This window comes from Neoarius graeffei, chromosome 6 (genome assembly GCF_027579695.1).
Source record: "Neoarius graeffei isolate fNeoGra1 chromosome 6, fNeoGra1.pri, whole genome shotgun sequence".
NCBI lineage: Eukaryota > Metazoa > Chordata > Actinopteri > Siluriformes > Ariidae > Neoarius > Neoarius graeffei.
Genome location: NC_083574.1, coordinates 23,013,902 through 23,029,404, shown reverse-complemented (window position 1 = coordinate 23,029,404; position 15,503 = coordinate 23,013,902). Strand labels below are relative to the sequence as shown.

The following is a 15,503-nucleotide window of genomic DNA, read 5'->3' as shown; positions in this document are numbered from 1 at the left end:
GCAATGCCCACAAAATCTACAAAAGCCAAAGCTCACAGAGAGCTGAAAACAACAAATTGACACCTAAATGTTGAAAGAATTCTCCTCCTAATTCCGGGATCAGACTACAAGATATTTTTGTCTTTCACGATGGTTACCATGTCAGATTAGGCAATCACGGTGCCATACCTTTTTGTTATATCTTGGTCAGGAGACTGGCAAGACGACAAGTTTGACCAGAACCAATCATTGTTCATATCCTTTGGGGTTGTCAGGGAGGAAGGTCAAGAAACTATCAGGGTCCAGAAAAAACGTCATAGGCATTGTCAAACTAGGTGAGAAAATACAAAAATAATTCTGGTATGCTGGGGAGTTATGGGGCGTCTCAGACATTACATCACTGTTCTTCAATTATGTCACACTGCAAGGCCTATTTATTCTTCTAGATGTTTGTATTTGGGCCTGATGCTGGAAATCTGTCAGCTATGATAAAATTGTGTCAAAATCATGCTAAATTCGTGTTGTTTGACCCTGGCATAAGTGTACCATGTGCTAACTCTTCTAACAGAGCAATTCAGCCACTGTAGTGCACCAAATACTGCAGATGCACATTCTTCCATTATTTTTTTTCCTAATCGATTGGCTAATTTTATTTGTCTTAACTGCTGCATTTGTTTTGGAGCATTTTCATATCAATATACATTTTACAAACATATCAAATATATATAATACAGCAGTTATTTACAGTAGAGTTGCCAACTCGCAGCTCCCGGATCACAGCTTGATAAATTACTCCCATTATATATACACATGCTCACTGGCCGCTTTGAGATACACCTGCTGTTTTATGCAGTTATCTAATCGGCCAATCCCGTGACAGCAGCACAATGCATAAAATCATGCAGATACAAATCAAGAGCTTCAGTTAATGTTCACGTCAAACATCAGAATGCGAAAAATTGTGATCTCTGTGACTTTCACAGTGGCATGGGTGTTGGTGCCAGATGGACTGGTTTGAGTTTTTCAGAAACTGCTGATCTCCTGAGGTTTTCACACACAACAGTCTCTAGAGTTTACACAGAATGGTGCAAAAAACATTGAGCAACAGTTTTGTGGGTGGAAACGTCTTGTTGATAAGAGAGGTCAGAGGAAAATGGCCAGATTGGTTCGAGCTGCCAGGAAGGATATAGTAACTCGTATAATCACTCTGTACAACTGTAGTGAGCAGAAAAGCATCTCGGCATGCAATCGCAGAAGACCACATTGGGTTCCACTCCTGCCAGCCAAGAACCAGGGATCTTAGAATCAAGAACAAGTTCCTATTAAAGTGGCCAGTGAGTGTACACTGCAGCCTGTTAAAAGAAATCAAAAATGCTGTCACACACTATAATGCTCTCCTACTGGTGATCATTTTTTGAAAGGTCTATAGGCTGCATACATTGTATATGTATGCAAATGAGCACATTTAGGGTCAGGGAGCATTGGCAAACATTTTAATTTCCCCCAAACTATATTCAGTGTATCCAGGATGTTGGTGTTACTCATCCTGTGTTTCTCAGGGCAGAAAGGGTCACAATTGTTTACCTGTGACCACCAACGAAACTCGAGAGCCTGTCGTTTTTACAGCTGTTTCAGTATAACGGCTACGTTTTCACACAGTGAAAAGGGTGTGTCCTTTCAGTAATTTGGGCTTTTCGTTTCTACAGGTGAAGCCCTCACATGTCTGGAGACGGTCTTCCGTTTGGACGCGCTGCACAGACAAATGCGTCTCCTAGGAGACAACAATCCAGTGAGCAAGCTGCAAGCCAAGTTTGAGCCAGGTAACAAAACCTTAAGCATAATGTCTACTAAACGTTTTCACAAGTTTGTTTAATTTGTCACTAAAAATCAAATGTCACTGCTCATTTCACTCTTAATCAATCAGTGGTTTTTCTCTCTCTCTCTCTCACCTTGTAGGAGTTAACCCCAGCAGTCTGATGAACCTGTTCACCTATGAGAAAGGCTTTTGCTTTGTCTCGTACCTCTCACAGCTGTGCGGTGACATCAAAAGATTTGACACTTTCCTCAAAGTAAGTGCCATGAGAATAGAATATGCATGTTTGATGCTTAAAGCTTCTGCGAAAACAATTTCAAATGTTGAAAAAAAGTCTTTGTGATACTAAAAATCTAACACATTACACATTTACCAATAGTAGCTTTGAGATCCCTCCTGTCGCCAAAAGCTCCTTGATCAGAACTGTGTGAGAGAGAGAGCATACACTACCGTTCAAAAGTTTGGGGTCACTTTGAAATTTCCTTATTTTTGAAAGAAAAGCACTGTTCTTTTCAATGAAGATCACTTTAAACTAATCAGAAATACACTCTATACATTGCTAATGTGGTAAATGACTATTCTAGCTGCAAATGTCTGGTTTTTGGTGCAATATCTCCATAGGTGTATAGAGGCCCATTTCCAGCAACTCTCACTCCAGTGTTCTAATGGTACAATGTGTTTGCTCATTGCCTCAGAAGGCTAATGGGTGATTAGAAAACCCTTGTACAATCATGTTAGCACAGCTGAAAACAGTTTAGCTCTTTAGACAAGCTATAAAACTGACCTTCCTTTGAGCAGATTGAGTTTCTGGAGCATCACATTTGTGGGGTTGATTAAATGCTCAAAATGGCCAGAAAAATGTCTTGACTATATTTTCTATATATTTTACAACTTATGGTGGTAAATAAAAGTGTGACTTTTCATGGAAAACACAAAATTGTCTGGGTGACCCCAAACCTTTGAACGGTAGTGTATTTATTGACACCACCGGCATCTCATCAGCCATTTAAACAATTGCTTAAACAGCACTAATTCCAGAATTTTTTTTTTTTTAAGTTTTGTCCTGGCACTGCCTGAACTAATCATCACATCAGTTTTTCTTTGGCTAATCAGACACAAGATACACCACCACTCTTGCTGGAGCAGTTGGGGGTTAGGTGCCTTGCTCAAGGGCACTTCAGCCAATCCTGGTGGCTCAGAGATTCGAACCAGCAACCTTTTTGGTCTCAAAGTTACTTCTCTAACCATTAGGCCACGGCTTCCGCCGTTCTTTAAAAAAAAAAAAAGTATGTAGGAATGACAGAACGGTGCTCATGAGTAGTTGCAAGTCATGGTGTGGTGTGTACCTATTTTTAGAAGTTTAAAAAGCTACACTGATGAGCAGAGTATGGCACTACAACCTGCAAGAACATCACTATTTAAATCCGGTTTGTTAAAATTAGCTTTACTGTTGTCATTGAGCCATGGTTAGGTGGGGTTTTGTTTTGTTTTTTGTTGTTGTTTTTTAAGCATTTCAGTCTTGTAGGATTTATCTGTGAAGCTTGGCAAGATTGGATTAACTTATTTTCTATTTATAATGTAAAATCTGGCAGCATGGTGGTGTAGTGGTTAGCACTGTCGTCTCACAGCAAGAAGGTTCTGGGTTCCAGCCCAGTGGCTGACAGGGGCCTTTCTGTGTGGAAATTGCATGTTCTCCCCATGTCTGCATGGGTTTCCTCCGGGTGCTCTGTTTTCCCCTACAGTCCAAAGACATGCAGGTTAGGCTAATTGGTGGTGCTAAATTGACCGTAGGTGTGAATGTGAGTGTGAATGGTGGTTTATCTCTGTGTCAGCCCTGTGATGACCTGGCAACTTGTCTAGGGTGTACCCCGCCTCTCGCCCATAGTCAGCTGGGATAGGCTCCAGCTTGCCTGCGACCCTGCACAGAATAAACGGTTATGGATAATGGATGGATGGAATGTAAAATCTGGAAATAAAATTGTAAAAAATGTTGTTCAGGTGTTAATATTGAAAAGGGTAAGTGTGTTAATTTGACAAAAATACCTTTTGCCAACCTTTTCCAAGTTTTAGGTGTAGATCATGATTGCAGTGCTGTTAATTCTCATTCTTTTGTCCATTTAAATAGACAATGTGGAATTACTCATCATTACCACACTATTACTAAAATTGTGTGTGTGTGTGTGTGTGTGTGTGTGTGTGTGTGTGTGTGTGTGTGTGTGTAAAAGCCCAAATAAATTCGAGCTAGATGCAATTTTGCTTGTGATCAGGGACAAAGAGGCCGAGTGAGCAGAGGGGTTTCGGGTGTTACTGTGGCTTCTGTTGGTGGAATGTTCAGGAATAAAAAGCTGTAAATAAATGATGGTGCATGTGTGTCTAATATTTGTATGGTTGGAGTATACTCAGAAAATAATTCTGTGTGATATTTATAAGTGGCCTTGGAAAGTGCTTTAACACCAAAATGGGTTAAAAATTCTGAGAGCTGTGGAACACGCATGCACACATCTACACACACGGCAGTAATTCTCTCCTTTGTGTAGGCCTACATCGAGCAGTTCAGGTTCAGCAGTGTGGTTGCTCAGGACCTGCTCGATTTCTTCCTGGGCTTCTTTCCTGAGCTGAAGGAGAGCTGTGTAGCACAGCGAGAGGGTAAGTCATGCATGCACATTTTTTAAAAATGTATTTTAGCTTTTTCCTTGTAACTGTTCTCATTGGTCCATATTTTAAGTGTAAATACACCATGGGTTCTTCCTAAATGATTGCAGATATGGTTTACTGCAAACGATCTTTAATTAGTCATCACTCACTTTATTTTTTTTTTTTCTCCACTTACAGTTCTGGTCAGAAGTTTACATACACGGACATGAATGTCATGGCAATATTGATTCAGTTCATGATTTCTTTGAATTGTTCTATTTCTCTGGCAGAATGATTGCACAAAATACATTTTTAATAGAAAAAATGGTGCACAAGTTTTGAATTTGTTTGTGGTTTTCTTAAATCAATACAGGGTCAAAATTATACATACAGGGTTATTAAAAAAAACATAAGGCTTCCTTTTTGCACAGTAAAGTTTTTAACTGGTGTTTGTGCATGTAACTCAGTATTGTAGTGCATGACAAAGGTTTGTCAAAGTAATTTCAAGCCCATGTGGTTATATCAGCTATAGATGAATGACAGAGGGGGGCCTTCAGAGAAGGCCTAAACGTATCAACGTTTCAAATGTTATCTTTAATTTCTTTCATTCTTTTATAATTATTCTCTTCTAATTTGGCCTCATTTTCTATCAAATTTGTTTCAGAAATGAAAGGGTTCCTATCCTGAAAACATTAAAATAGACTTATCCAATGAGTTTTTTTTGTTTGTTTGTTGTCTCTAGGCTGAGAAGGGTTTAGAGCCAGCTCTAATCAAATCAAATCAAGTTTATTTGTATTTTATCCTAATTAATAAAAAAAAGAGCATAATTTAAAAAAAATAGAGCTCCCCCCCCCCAATCTGTCCCTCTGAGTTACATGTTGATCCTGGGATTGAGATGCTGGCCTCTTCTGCCCCTCGGATCTGCTTGATCCATCCTGGTGCCCTGTGTCTGGTCGGAGTTTTATCGCACCGCTCCTATGAAGGACGGCCCCATGAGGACAGTTGAGGGTTATACCTGTTAAAACTGTTAATATTATAGTCAGGCTGTCTGTTGTTGCCCAAATGAGGATGGGTTCCCTTTTGAGTCTGGTTCCTCTCGAGGTTTCTTCTCTCATGTCGTCTGAGGGAGTTTTTCCTTGCCACCGTCGCCACAGGCTTGCTCATTGGGGATAGATTAGGGATAAAATTAGCTCATGTTTTAAGTCGTTCAAATTCTGTAAAGCTGCTTTGCGACAATGTTTATTGTTAAAAGCGCTATACAAATAAACTTGATTTGATTTGATTAGAGCTGGCTCACTCATTGGTTAGGACTTCATTGCCGGGACAGAAGGCCATGGCAGTGTATGTTTATGGAGGGAGTGACAGATGAATTAACCAATCAGATTTTGATTTATAGTATGAGGGACCAAAAATGTATCACCCTAGGCCTTCTTGAAGGCCAACGCTAGCTTAACTACGACTCTGTGCCATCAGCATGACAGTGAAGTAGTCTTCCAGCTGGTGTAGCGTTCATCAGTAGTGTTAGCAAATGCTAATAAAGCGGTCAAGCTAGTGTTACCGAGAGCAAGTAGCACAGGCTAACGACCGAGAAACTAAGACTTCTGTCTCCAGACTCCTCTTCCATGCACGCTCACAACAGTGTTTTTCACTCATATTTAAATATTCATTTCCGGATGTAATTTACTTGGTTACTTTTAAAATCAACATCGATAACTACACACAACGGAGCTACCTGGCAGCCTGCCGCTAAGCCCTTGCAAAATCCTTTGCCCTGCTGCTCTTTTGGTGTGTCTGGCTAAATTTTGGCTGAGCTGAAGTCTCAGCTCTAATAGTAATGGTTCGCCACTGATGAATGACGTTTCTTGATGCAGTGCCGTCTGAGGGATCAGAGATCACCAGTGTTCAGCTTAGGCTTGTGCCCTTAATGCATCAAAATTCCTCCAGATTCATTGAATGATAATATACATCATAGAAGATGAAATATCCAAATTCCTTCCTATTTTTCTTTGAGGAACATTGTTTTTAAACATTTCAGTAATTTTCTCATGCATTTGTTAATAAACTGGAGATGCTCGGCCCATCTTTGCTCCTCTGTTTTTCACATAAGTAGATTTAAATATGTATGACACTCTCTGCATATTTTCTTTCATAACATCTAGCAGAGAGTCTGAGTAGTGCGAGAGATGGATAGTCAATGAAATGGTTATTTTTCTCTCTCTCCTTTTTCTCAGGATTGGAGTTTGAGCGCTGGCTGAATGAGTGTGGCCCTCCTCTGTGTGAGCCAGATCTTTCTGCTGGTGGCATGTTGACTGGGCCTGTCCAGCACCTCTGTGAACTCTGGGGCATGGACTCGCCTGACCACCAAGTCATTGCAAACTTTGACCTCTCCACATGGAGCACCTTCCAAACCGTTCTCTTCCTGGACCGATTGCTGGACCGCTCACCTCTGCCACAAGGTGAATGCTCACTTCTTGCACATGGACGGACATGGATGGACTCTTAGTTACCTCCTCAAAGGAGGTTATGTTTTCAGTGCATTTTATTTGTCTGGCTTCAAGCAGGATTGCGCAAAACCTGCAGACCCTATTTCCATGAAAGTTGGTGGAAGGCTGTAGCACAGGCCAAGGATGAACCCATTAAATTTTGGGGTGGATCCATGAACTTGTTTTCACTTTTGCTAATGTTGCGAGATATGGCATTTGGCCTTGGCAGAAGTCTGCACTCAAAAATACCATACATCTTAAAATCCAGTAGATGGCAGTACAGTTCAATAGTGGCAAAACATAGCCAGTGTAGAAATATGACAACCCCATATGACAGTAAGCATTCATGGGTACCAGTAATCCTCTGGGATACACATGTAGGCACATAATTGTAATAATTTTGGAAATATATCCAGACATTAAGTGTTTGTGGTTCCAGATTTGCATATCGTAGAAGAGTCGACTATTATCCTTGGCAGAGATTTGCGCTTCTGCTTGTTCTTCTGTTTTGTTTGGGGAGAGAACATTGAGTTGCTGTGCTCAGGGCTTTAATATATACCGATTCTCTCTTCTTCTGGCTCTGCAGAAGTGATGAGTCTCCTGTCGAGCTGTTACTCTGTTCTGCTGGATGGCATGAATGCTGAGGTGCAGATTCGCTGGTTGCAGGTCGTAGTGAGGAACAGCTTCTATCCTGATCTGCATCGTGTTCGCAGTTTCCTGCACAAACATGTGAGTATATACAGTATCAAATGAAGCCTTCTCTCTCTGAGTCTCTCATTACTGTCTCGGATGTCTTATAGAGTCTCCCAGCTCTGCGCTATGTCAGCAATAGAGATTCTGCAGCCATCTTGCCTAGCTTGGAGACAAGGCTACATTATTGGAGCTTCTGGATAATATTGCTTTAAAAAAATAGATGATGATGATAATAAGGGTGTTCTTGATGTCATGCAAAAGTTCTCGAGTAGATGTTGAACTTTGTGCGCTGTTGTGGCTGTCTCTATTTTTTTTTTTTTCTTTTTCTGATGCTTGTTGATCCATCTTGTGCTCTTGATTATTCAGCAGTCACTGTTTGTCCAGGTTGGCAGCTGGTTTCTGACTGTGGGATTTCGATCTAGTCTGTTCTAAACAAGGATTTTATACAGATCAAACATCCATTATCTGTAACCGCTTATCCTGTGCAGGGTCGCGGGCAAGCTGGAGCCTATCCCAGCTGACTATGGGCGAGAGGCGGGGTACACCTTGGACAAGTCGCCAGGTCATTGCAGGGCTGACACATGGAGACAAACAACCATTCACACTCACATTCACACCTACAGTCAAGTTAGAGCCACCAGTTAGCCTAACCTGCATGTCTTTGGACTGCGGGGGAAACCGGAGCACCCGGAGGAAACCCACGCAAACGGGGAGAACATGCAAACTCCCAGATCAAACATATTTACCTTAATCCATACTGTAGGTCTGGTGGTTGTGTGTAAAATAATGTATAAAATTAAGTGTTATATTCTGTCTGCTTGGTAGATCAAGACTACACAGCTCTGTAAAACAATAAAGTAGAACTAATGTTATGTTACTTTTAAGCCTAGAGGTGTTCTCTTTAATTTATCCCTCATTATCTTCACCACTTCCCACTGTTCTGCTTCCTCTTTTCCTCCTCAACATGTTTGTTTTTTTCTATTCTGACCTGATTCCTCTACATTCCTTTCGTTTCATGTGCTTTCAATTAGACAGACTGATTAAGTCATGGACATGCTCCTGAGATGAAGCTGCTTTATGGGGGGGTTTCCTGGCATGTCCGTGTACATTAACTAGAAGTTTTAGCGTTTCCTGCAATTTTTCGTTAGATCTAAATCTGTAACTATATATTCCTCCTATGGAGCTTTTATTAAAACTGCTGTACGAGTTCACACTAGAACAATTCACATGTCAGTGATGCCGGGGGTTTTTTATTCATTTTTTATTTTATTTTTAAATTTGTTTTTATAAATGCCGTAACCACCTTCCTTCTGTTGCTGTCCATCTCTGCAGACCTCACGCATGTATACAGTGCCTCTGTATGAGGACCTGTGTGGAGGAGTTCTGAAGTGTTTCGCTGTCGAGGTGTTCTACCAAACACAGGACCGTTTACACCCCAACCTGCGCAAAGCACTGCAGCAGATTCTATTCCAAAGCAGTGCAGCAAGCACCTCTAGCACTCCGGCCCTGGTTGGCCCATCCGAGTCCACTCCCTCGCCACCCTCAGACCCACCCACTAATGGGACCATGGCCTTGCTGGATGTCAATGTATCTGCATGACACTTTAGAGAGTTGCAGGAGATGCAGAGTAAGTGAACTGAGAAGTGAGTGGAGAAGCCCATCACAGGAGGATGGTGTGTGCGCGCACATGTGTGCATGCGCGTGTGTGCACTCTTCAACACTGGGATTTTTACATGCACCTTCAAACCTTCAATATTCACATTCAAGCTGCTCAGGTTTTGTGGAATAAAGTGGGGGACAGACATCATGGACTGTGTATAAAGATGATATACATTTTTTTTTTCCTCCAATTCTGTCCACATTCACTGGATAGGAGTAATCGCACACTCTGGCTACTGTACTACTAGGATATCAGCTCATGTACCATGAGTAGAGAAAAACAAAATGGTAGAGCGCATCAAGTCAGATATATCACTTTATCAAGTATTTAAAAGAAACAGAACTGGCTAAAATAATATAGTCCACCCCACCCCCAGCTATCTCCTGTTCTACACTCCAACCCAGTTGGTGATGGTAATGCACCTTTAAGTTGGTTTGCCAACTGCCAAAAAAAAAACCTCTAAAGAAGAAAATGGCAGAGCGTGTTACTGAACCAGCCAAGGACGAAATAAAAATACTCAAACAAAACCTCAAAAAATACCAAAAAACAGGAACAAAATACGGAATTAAAATATTTTATGATAAAAACGTAATTTTTTTTTGATAAATATTATTATTATTATTATTATTATAGCCTTTTTCTCAAATTGCTCCTGTCATTTTGCCGGTTCGTGTACATTCTAAGTGGAAATGATTTTGTCGGTTGTTTTGTATAAAGTTTTTATTTATCAAATTTGCAAAAAAAAAAAAAAATGCTGTGTTTCTCAAAATCCAGTGAATGTGGATAGAATAAAACAGTTATTCCACTCAATCTTGTCATACATGGCTTATAGCCAACTAGGCGCTACGTGCCTTATAGGCTATCAGCTCACGCACGACTCGATTTCATGGGATAACTGTTAAATAAATAAATCTCAAATATTAGTGTGTATGAGGGTGCATTATGGATGTCAGTTACAGATTGCCATCTGATAATTCCATGTTGGGGTGTGTGTGTGTGTGTGTGTGTGTGTTGGCGTTTGCACTCTGCCTATGCACCTATTTGAATGTTTTGCACCCTTGAAAACTCACATGTGCCACTGACCTCAGATCACATGATGTGACTAGTAATGGACTCCCAATCAGAGACTGGACTTAAAAGCCAGCTAATGACACATGAAAGCTGCTCATGGATTAAAGATATACTTTGGCCAAAAATGAAAGGTACACAGTTTTCCTTTTAATGTGGATTTGGATGATCAGCCGAGGCATGTTTGGTGTCCTGAAGTTAGCTGCTGCTGCTTCTTCTCCTTCTGAAATTAGCTGCTTTGTTGTCGTCATCATTGTCTTCTTTTTCTGAAGTTAGCTGCTGCTTCTCCTTTTTCTTCTTCTGAAGTTAGCTTCTTTTTCCTCTTCTGAAGTTAGCTGTTCCTTCTTTTTCTGAAATTAGCTTCTCCTTTTTCTTCTGAAGTTAGCTTGTTATTATTATTCTGAAATTATCTGCTCTATTATTATTATTATTATTATTATTATGAAATTATCTGCATTATTATTATTATTATTATTATTATTATGAAGTGATCTGCTGCTGCTGCTTCTTCTGAAGTTAGCTGCTGCTTCTCCTTCTTCAGGCTGGAGCCCTACAAGGTGCAATATATGCTTATGCCCTCCAGTTTAGCATTGTGCAAACTACATTCCTAAATCACACGCCAGCGTCAAAGGGCAGTAAGTGGGTAATGGACTACTCCACCCTGAAACACATTAAATGTGCTGAGATTGAAATATTAGTGATTCTGCTGCTAATTTGTTGGTTGGTGCTATATGAGAATTTAGTGGTTGTCTGCTACACTATCACAGGACGATGTTGTTGTTGGTTGCGCCCATACGATAGTGTTTAATAGGATAAATATTTTCAACAATCTCAGACATAAGGTGTAAAAGTCAGATTTCACCATTAGCTTTTCTCACTCTCCATTTTCCAGCAACATTCAGTTTCATATTAATGAAACGTTAGTGGAGACATTGGTGCACAAGTTGGACTCCCGAGTTCCAGAACGCAGTTACGCCAAGTTACAGCAGAGACACGACTCGGCTAGTTAGTGATCTACGAGCTCATCAATACGATGGCATTGTCAGCGGTATTAGCCTGAATACTGAAGAGTTCGAAGCTGATCTGTTTGAGCAGAGCGCACAGAAGAGGCAGCAAGAGAGTTGGACAGATTAAAGGACTAAAGCACTGCTGCATCACTCTTTTTAAGTAGAAATGAGGTGAAGGTTAAAGCCCACTGGCACCATTATCAGTGAGGAGTCGGAACAGCATTGTGGGTAATGTAGGGTACCATTAATGAAAGTGAAAACATCAATATGCCACTGAAAAACTTGGATCCAAACTGATGATCACGTTAATTATAGAGAGTCGTTCAGGGTGGATTTTTCCCTTAATAGACCACTTTAAAGCCAGAAATGCTTCTTCCATAGCAAATAATTTGGTGTTAATCCACACAAACATCGGCGCGAGTAAAAAAAAGTTCTGATCTGAAGGTTGTGAATTGTGTGTGAGAAGTGATTTGGATGATCTTGTAGCTCTGTGTTGCACATTTATTTATTTTTTAAATAAAGACTGCTATGAGTTATTCTGGTATTTTAGCAAACTGTGTACAAAAGATTTTACTAAGTCGACTGACTTGTGTTGAAGTGAGTGTGTGATCATTTTGGTTCAAAGCTTCAGTGCAAAACTAAAAGCTGATGACTGATGAAATGGTGTTTAAATTCATTTTTGGCCAAACGATCAAGTCACGTGAAAGCACGTCCATCAAGTAATATTCCAGAGGAGTCCTGAATGAGCCTGGCTTCCTCATGAGGACGACGCCCTGAATGCAAATTGGATAAAAACTCTTTTTCCTCTTTCCTGAATGGTTTGTTTGATTATCTGAACCCCTTTCCCTGATCTTACTTCGATTCGACTCTCAGGTGTGTCGGTGCTGAAGCAACAGAGACACATCAGTGCCTTTGAAAGAAAACTTTCTCAACACTCATCAGTGTGGCTGCCCAAAATGACCAGCGACTTCGTTGTGCTTGAAGCCATGTTTGGAGCACATCAGTGTTGGAGAGAAATCTCCTGCAGGTTTCTTGTACATCACGCACACTTTTAATACACATCGTTCTTTCGTCTGTTTTTTTTTATTAGGAATAAGAAAAGTGTGCTAATTAAAACTTTGGTTTGCTGCTTTAGGTTTTTAACATCATGGTGATGGAACAGATTTTCATGTTAACACTTTTTTTTTTTCCTCAACCCCATTGTTGTCATTTTTGTTAGTGAGCCTGAATGCCTTTTAATATTAAAAAAGGAGAGAATGCAGCATAAATGCAACACATTAAATGCAAAAGAGGTTGGTGGAGTTAGATTTATTGAAGGAAATGTCATTGGATGGATGCGAGATGAGTTGGTGTGTGTGTGTGTGTGTGTATCAACATCACTGGCCTTAATAAGCCAAGCAAATAATGGTTTGGTTTCTGTTTTACAGAAAATAAACGTCATGAAAATGAGCATTGTTGTATTCAGGTGTGTTTGTTGTTTATAAGAGCTTATTCACTTCCCAAAGCTCTCATTATTTGCTATTATTACAACCCCGATTCCAAAAAAGTTGGGACAAAGTACAAATTATAAATAAAAACGGAATGCAATAATTTACAAATCTCAAAAACTGATATTGTATTCACAATAGAACATAGACAACATATCAAATCTCGAAAGTGAGACATTTTGAAATTTCATGCCAAATATTGGTTCATTTGAAATTTCATGACAGCAACACATCTCAAAAAAGTTGGGACAGGGGCAATAAGAGGCTGGAAAAGTTAAAGGTACAAAAAAGGAACAGCTGGAGGACCAAATTGCAACTCATTAGGTCAATTGGCAATAGGTCATTAACATGACTGGGTATAAAAAGAGCATCTTGGAGTGGCAGCAGCTCTCAGAAGTAAAGATGGGAAGAAGATCACCAATCCCCCTAATTCTGTGCTGACAAATAGTGGAGCAATATCAGAAATGAGTTCGACAGTGTAAAATTGCAAAGAGTTTGAACATATCATCATCTACAGTGCATAATATCATCAAAAGATTCAGAGAATCTGGAAGAATCTCTGTGCGTAAGGGTCAAGGCCGGAAAACCATACTGGGTGCCTGTGATCTTCGGGCCCTTAGACGGCACTGCATCACATACAGGCATGCTTCTGTATTGGAAATCACAAAATGGGCTCAGGAATATTTCCAGAGAACATTATCTGTGAACACAATTCACCGTGCCATCTGCCATTGCCAGCTAAAACTCTATAGTTCAAAGAAGAAGCCGTATCTAAACATGATCCAGAAGTGCAGACGTCTTCTCTGGGCCAAGGCTCATTTAAAATGGACTGTGGCAAAGTGGAAAACTGTTCTGTGGTCAGACGAATCAAAATTTGAAGTTCTTTATGGAAATCAGGGACGCCGTGTCATTCGGACTAAAGAGGAGAAGGACGACCCAAGTTGTTATCAGTGCTCAGTTCAGAAGTCTGCATCTCTGATGGTATGGGGTTGCATTAGTGCGTGTGGCATGGGCAGCTTACACATCTGGAAAGACACCATCAATGCTGAAAGGTATATCCAGGTTCTAGAGCAACATATGCTCCCATCCAGACGACGTCTCTTTCAGGGAAGACCTTGCATTTTCCAACATGACAATGCCAAACCACACACTGCATCAATTACAGCATCATGGCTGCATAGAAGAAGGGTCCGGGTACTGAACTGGCCAGCCTGCAGTCCAGATCTTTCACCCATAGAAAACATTTGGCGCATCATAAAACGGAAGATACGACAAAAAAGACCTAAGACAGTTGAGCAACTAGAATCCTACATTAGACAAGAATGGGTTAACATTCCTATCCCTAAACTTGAGCAACTTGTCTCCTCGGTCCCCAGACGTTTACAGACTGTTGTAAAGAGAAAAGGGGATGTCTCACAGTGGTAAACATGGCCTTGTCCCAAATTTTTTGAGATGTGTTGTTGTCATGAAATTTAAAATCACCTAATTTTTCTCTTTAAATGATACATTTTCTCAGTTTAAAGATTTGATATGTCATCTATGTTCTATTCTGAATAAAATATGGAATTTTGAAACTTCCACATCATTGCATTCCATTTTTATTTACAATTTGTACTTTGTCCCAACTGTTTTGGAATCAGGGTTGTACTAAATAAAATAAAATAAAATAAAATCACTGCTCAGAACTCACGGGTATATTTAATAGTGAAATTAAGAGCATTTCCACACTCACAATGTGATGAGAACTCACAGGATTGGGACTAAACAGCTGTGTAGCCAGAAGAAAACCACTTGTTAGTGAGGCTAATCAGGAGAAAAGGCTTCAATTTGCAAGGGATCATAAAGACTGGACTCTGGGAGCAACGGAAAAAGGTCATGTAATCTGATGATTCCAGATTTATTCTATTCCAGAACAATAGATTCATCAGGGTAAGAAGGGAAGCACATGAAGTGATGCACCCATCATGCATAGTAGCCACTGTACAAGCCTCTGGAGGCAGTGTTATGATCTGTGGTTGCTTCAGTTGGTCAGGTCAAGGCTCAGCAATGTTATGTGGCAATAAAATGAAGTCAGATGGTGGTGACCTGAATGTAGTGAATGACCAGGTTATCACATCAGTGGATTTTTTTCTTCCCTGATGGCACGGGCATAAAATTAGGGCTCAGATTGTGAAAGAGTGGTTCAGGAAGCATGAGGAACCATTTTCACACATGAATTGGCCACCATAGAGTCCCAACCTTACCCTCATTGAGAATCTTTGGAAAACCTTTTGGGAAAATCTTTCCTGTCCTCAATACAAGGTCTTGGTGAAAAATTAGTACAACTCTAGACTGAAATAAATGTTGTGACATTGCATAAGTTTATTGAAACAATGCCATGGCGAATACATACTGTAATCAAAGCTAAAGGTGGTCCAACCAAATATTACAGTGTGTGACTTTTTTTTTTTGGCAGGGCAGTGTACCGTATTTGCTAAAGTTGCACTGCAAAATTCAGTATACAGTCTAATAAAATACCAGAATATGAGTCATTATTTCTGATCAACAGGTGCAGTAAATCTGTGTATGTATAAAATGGATGCTACATATTTGGTACACAATCTATTTTTTATTTTGGTATAGAAAAATAAAAGTCTTAAATGAAAAATATAATCTAAGCAGACTCCTTATTGAACATAA

General features: G+C 40.1%; 1 protein-coding gene across 1 annotated transcript in view; it reads left to right on the top strand.

Annotated features, from left to right (window-relative positions):
- Positions 1 to 12,786, top strand: part of rnpepl1 (arginyl aminopeptidase like 1) — a 35,430-nt gene extending 22,644 nt beyond the window's left edge. Inside the window, exons 6-11 of the mRNA XM_060923450.1 lie at positions 1,686 to 1,799; positions 1,936 to 2,048; positions 4,330 to 4,438; positions 6,658 to 6,882; positions 7,496 to 7,638; positions 8,935 to 12,786. Coding sequence (XP_060779433.1) covers positions 1,686 to 1,799; positions 1,936 to 2,048; positions 4,330 to 4,438; positions 6,658 to 6,882; positions 7,496 to 7,638; positions 8,935 to 9,201 — 971 coding nt within the window. The 3' untranslated portion in view covers positions 9,202 to 12,786. The remainder of the gene's footprint in view (positions 1 to 1,685; positions 1,800 to 1,935; positions 2,049 to 4,329; positions 4,439 to 6,657; positions 6,883 to 7,495; positions 7,639 to 8,934) is intronic.
- The last annotated feature ends 2,717 nt before the right edge of the window (positions 12,787 to 15,503 follow it).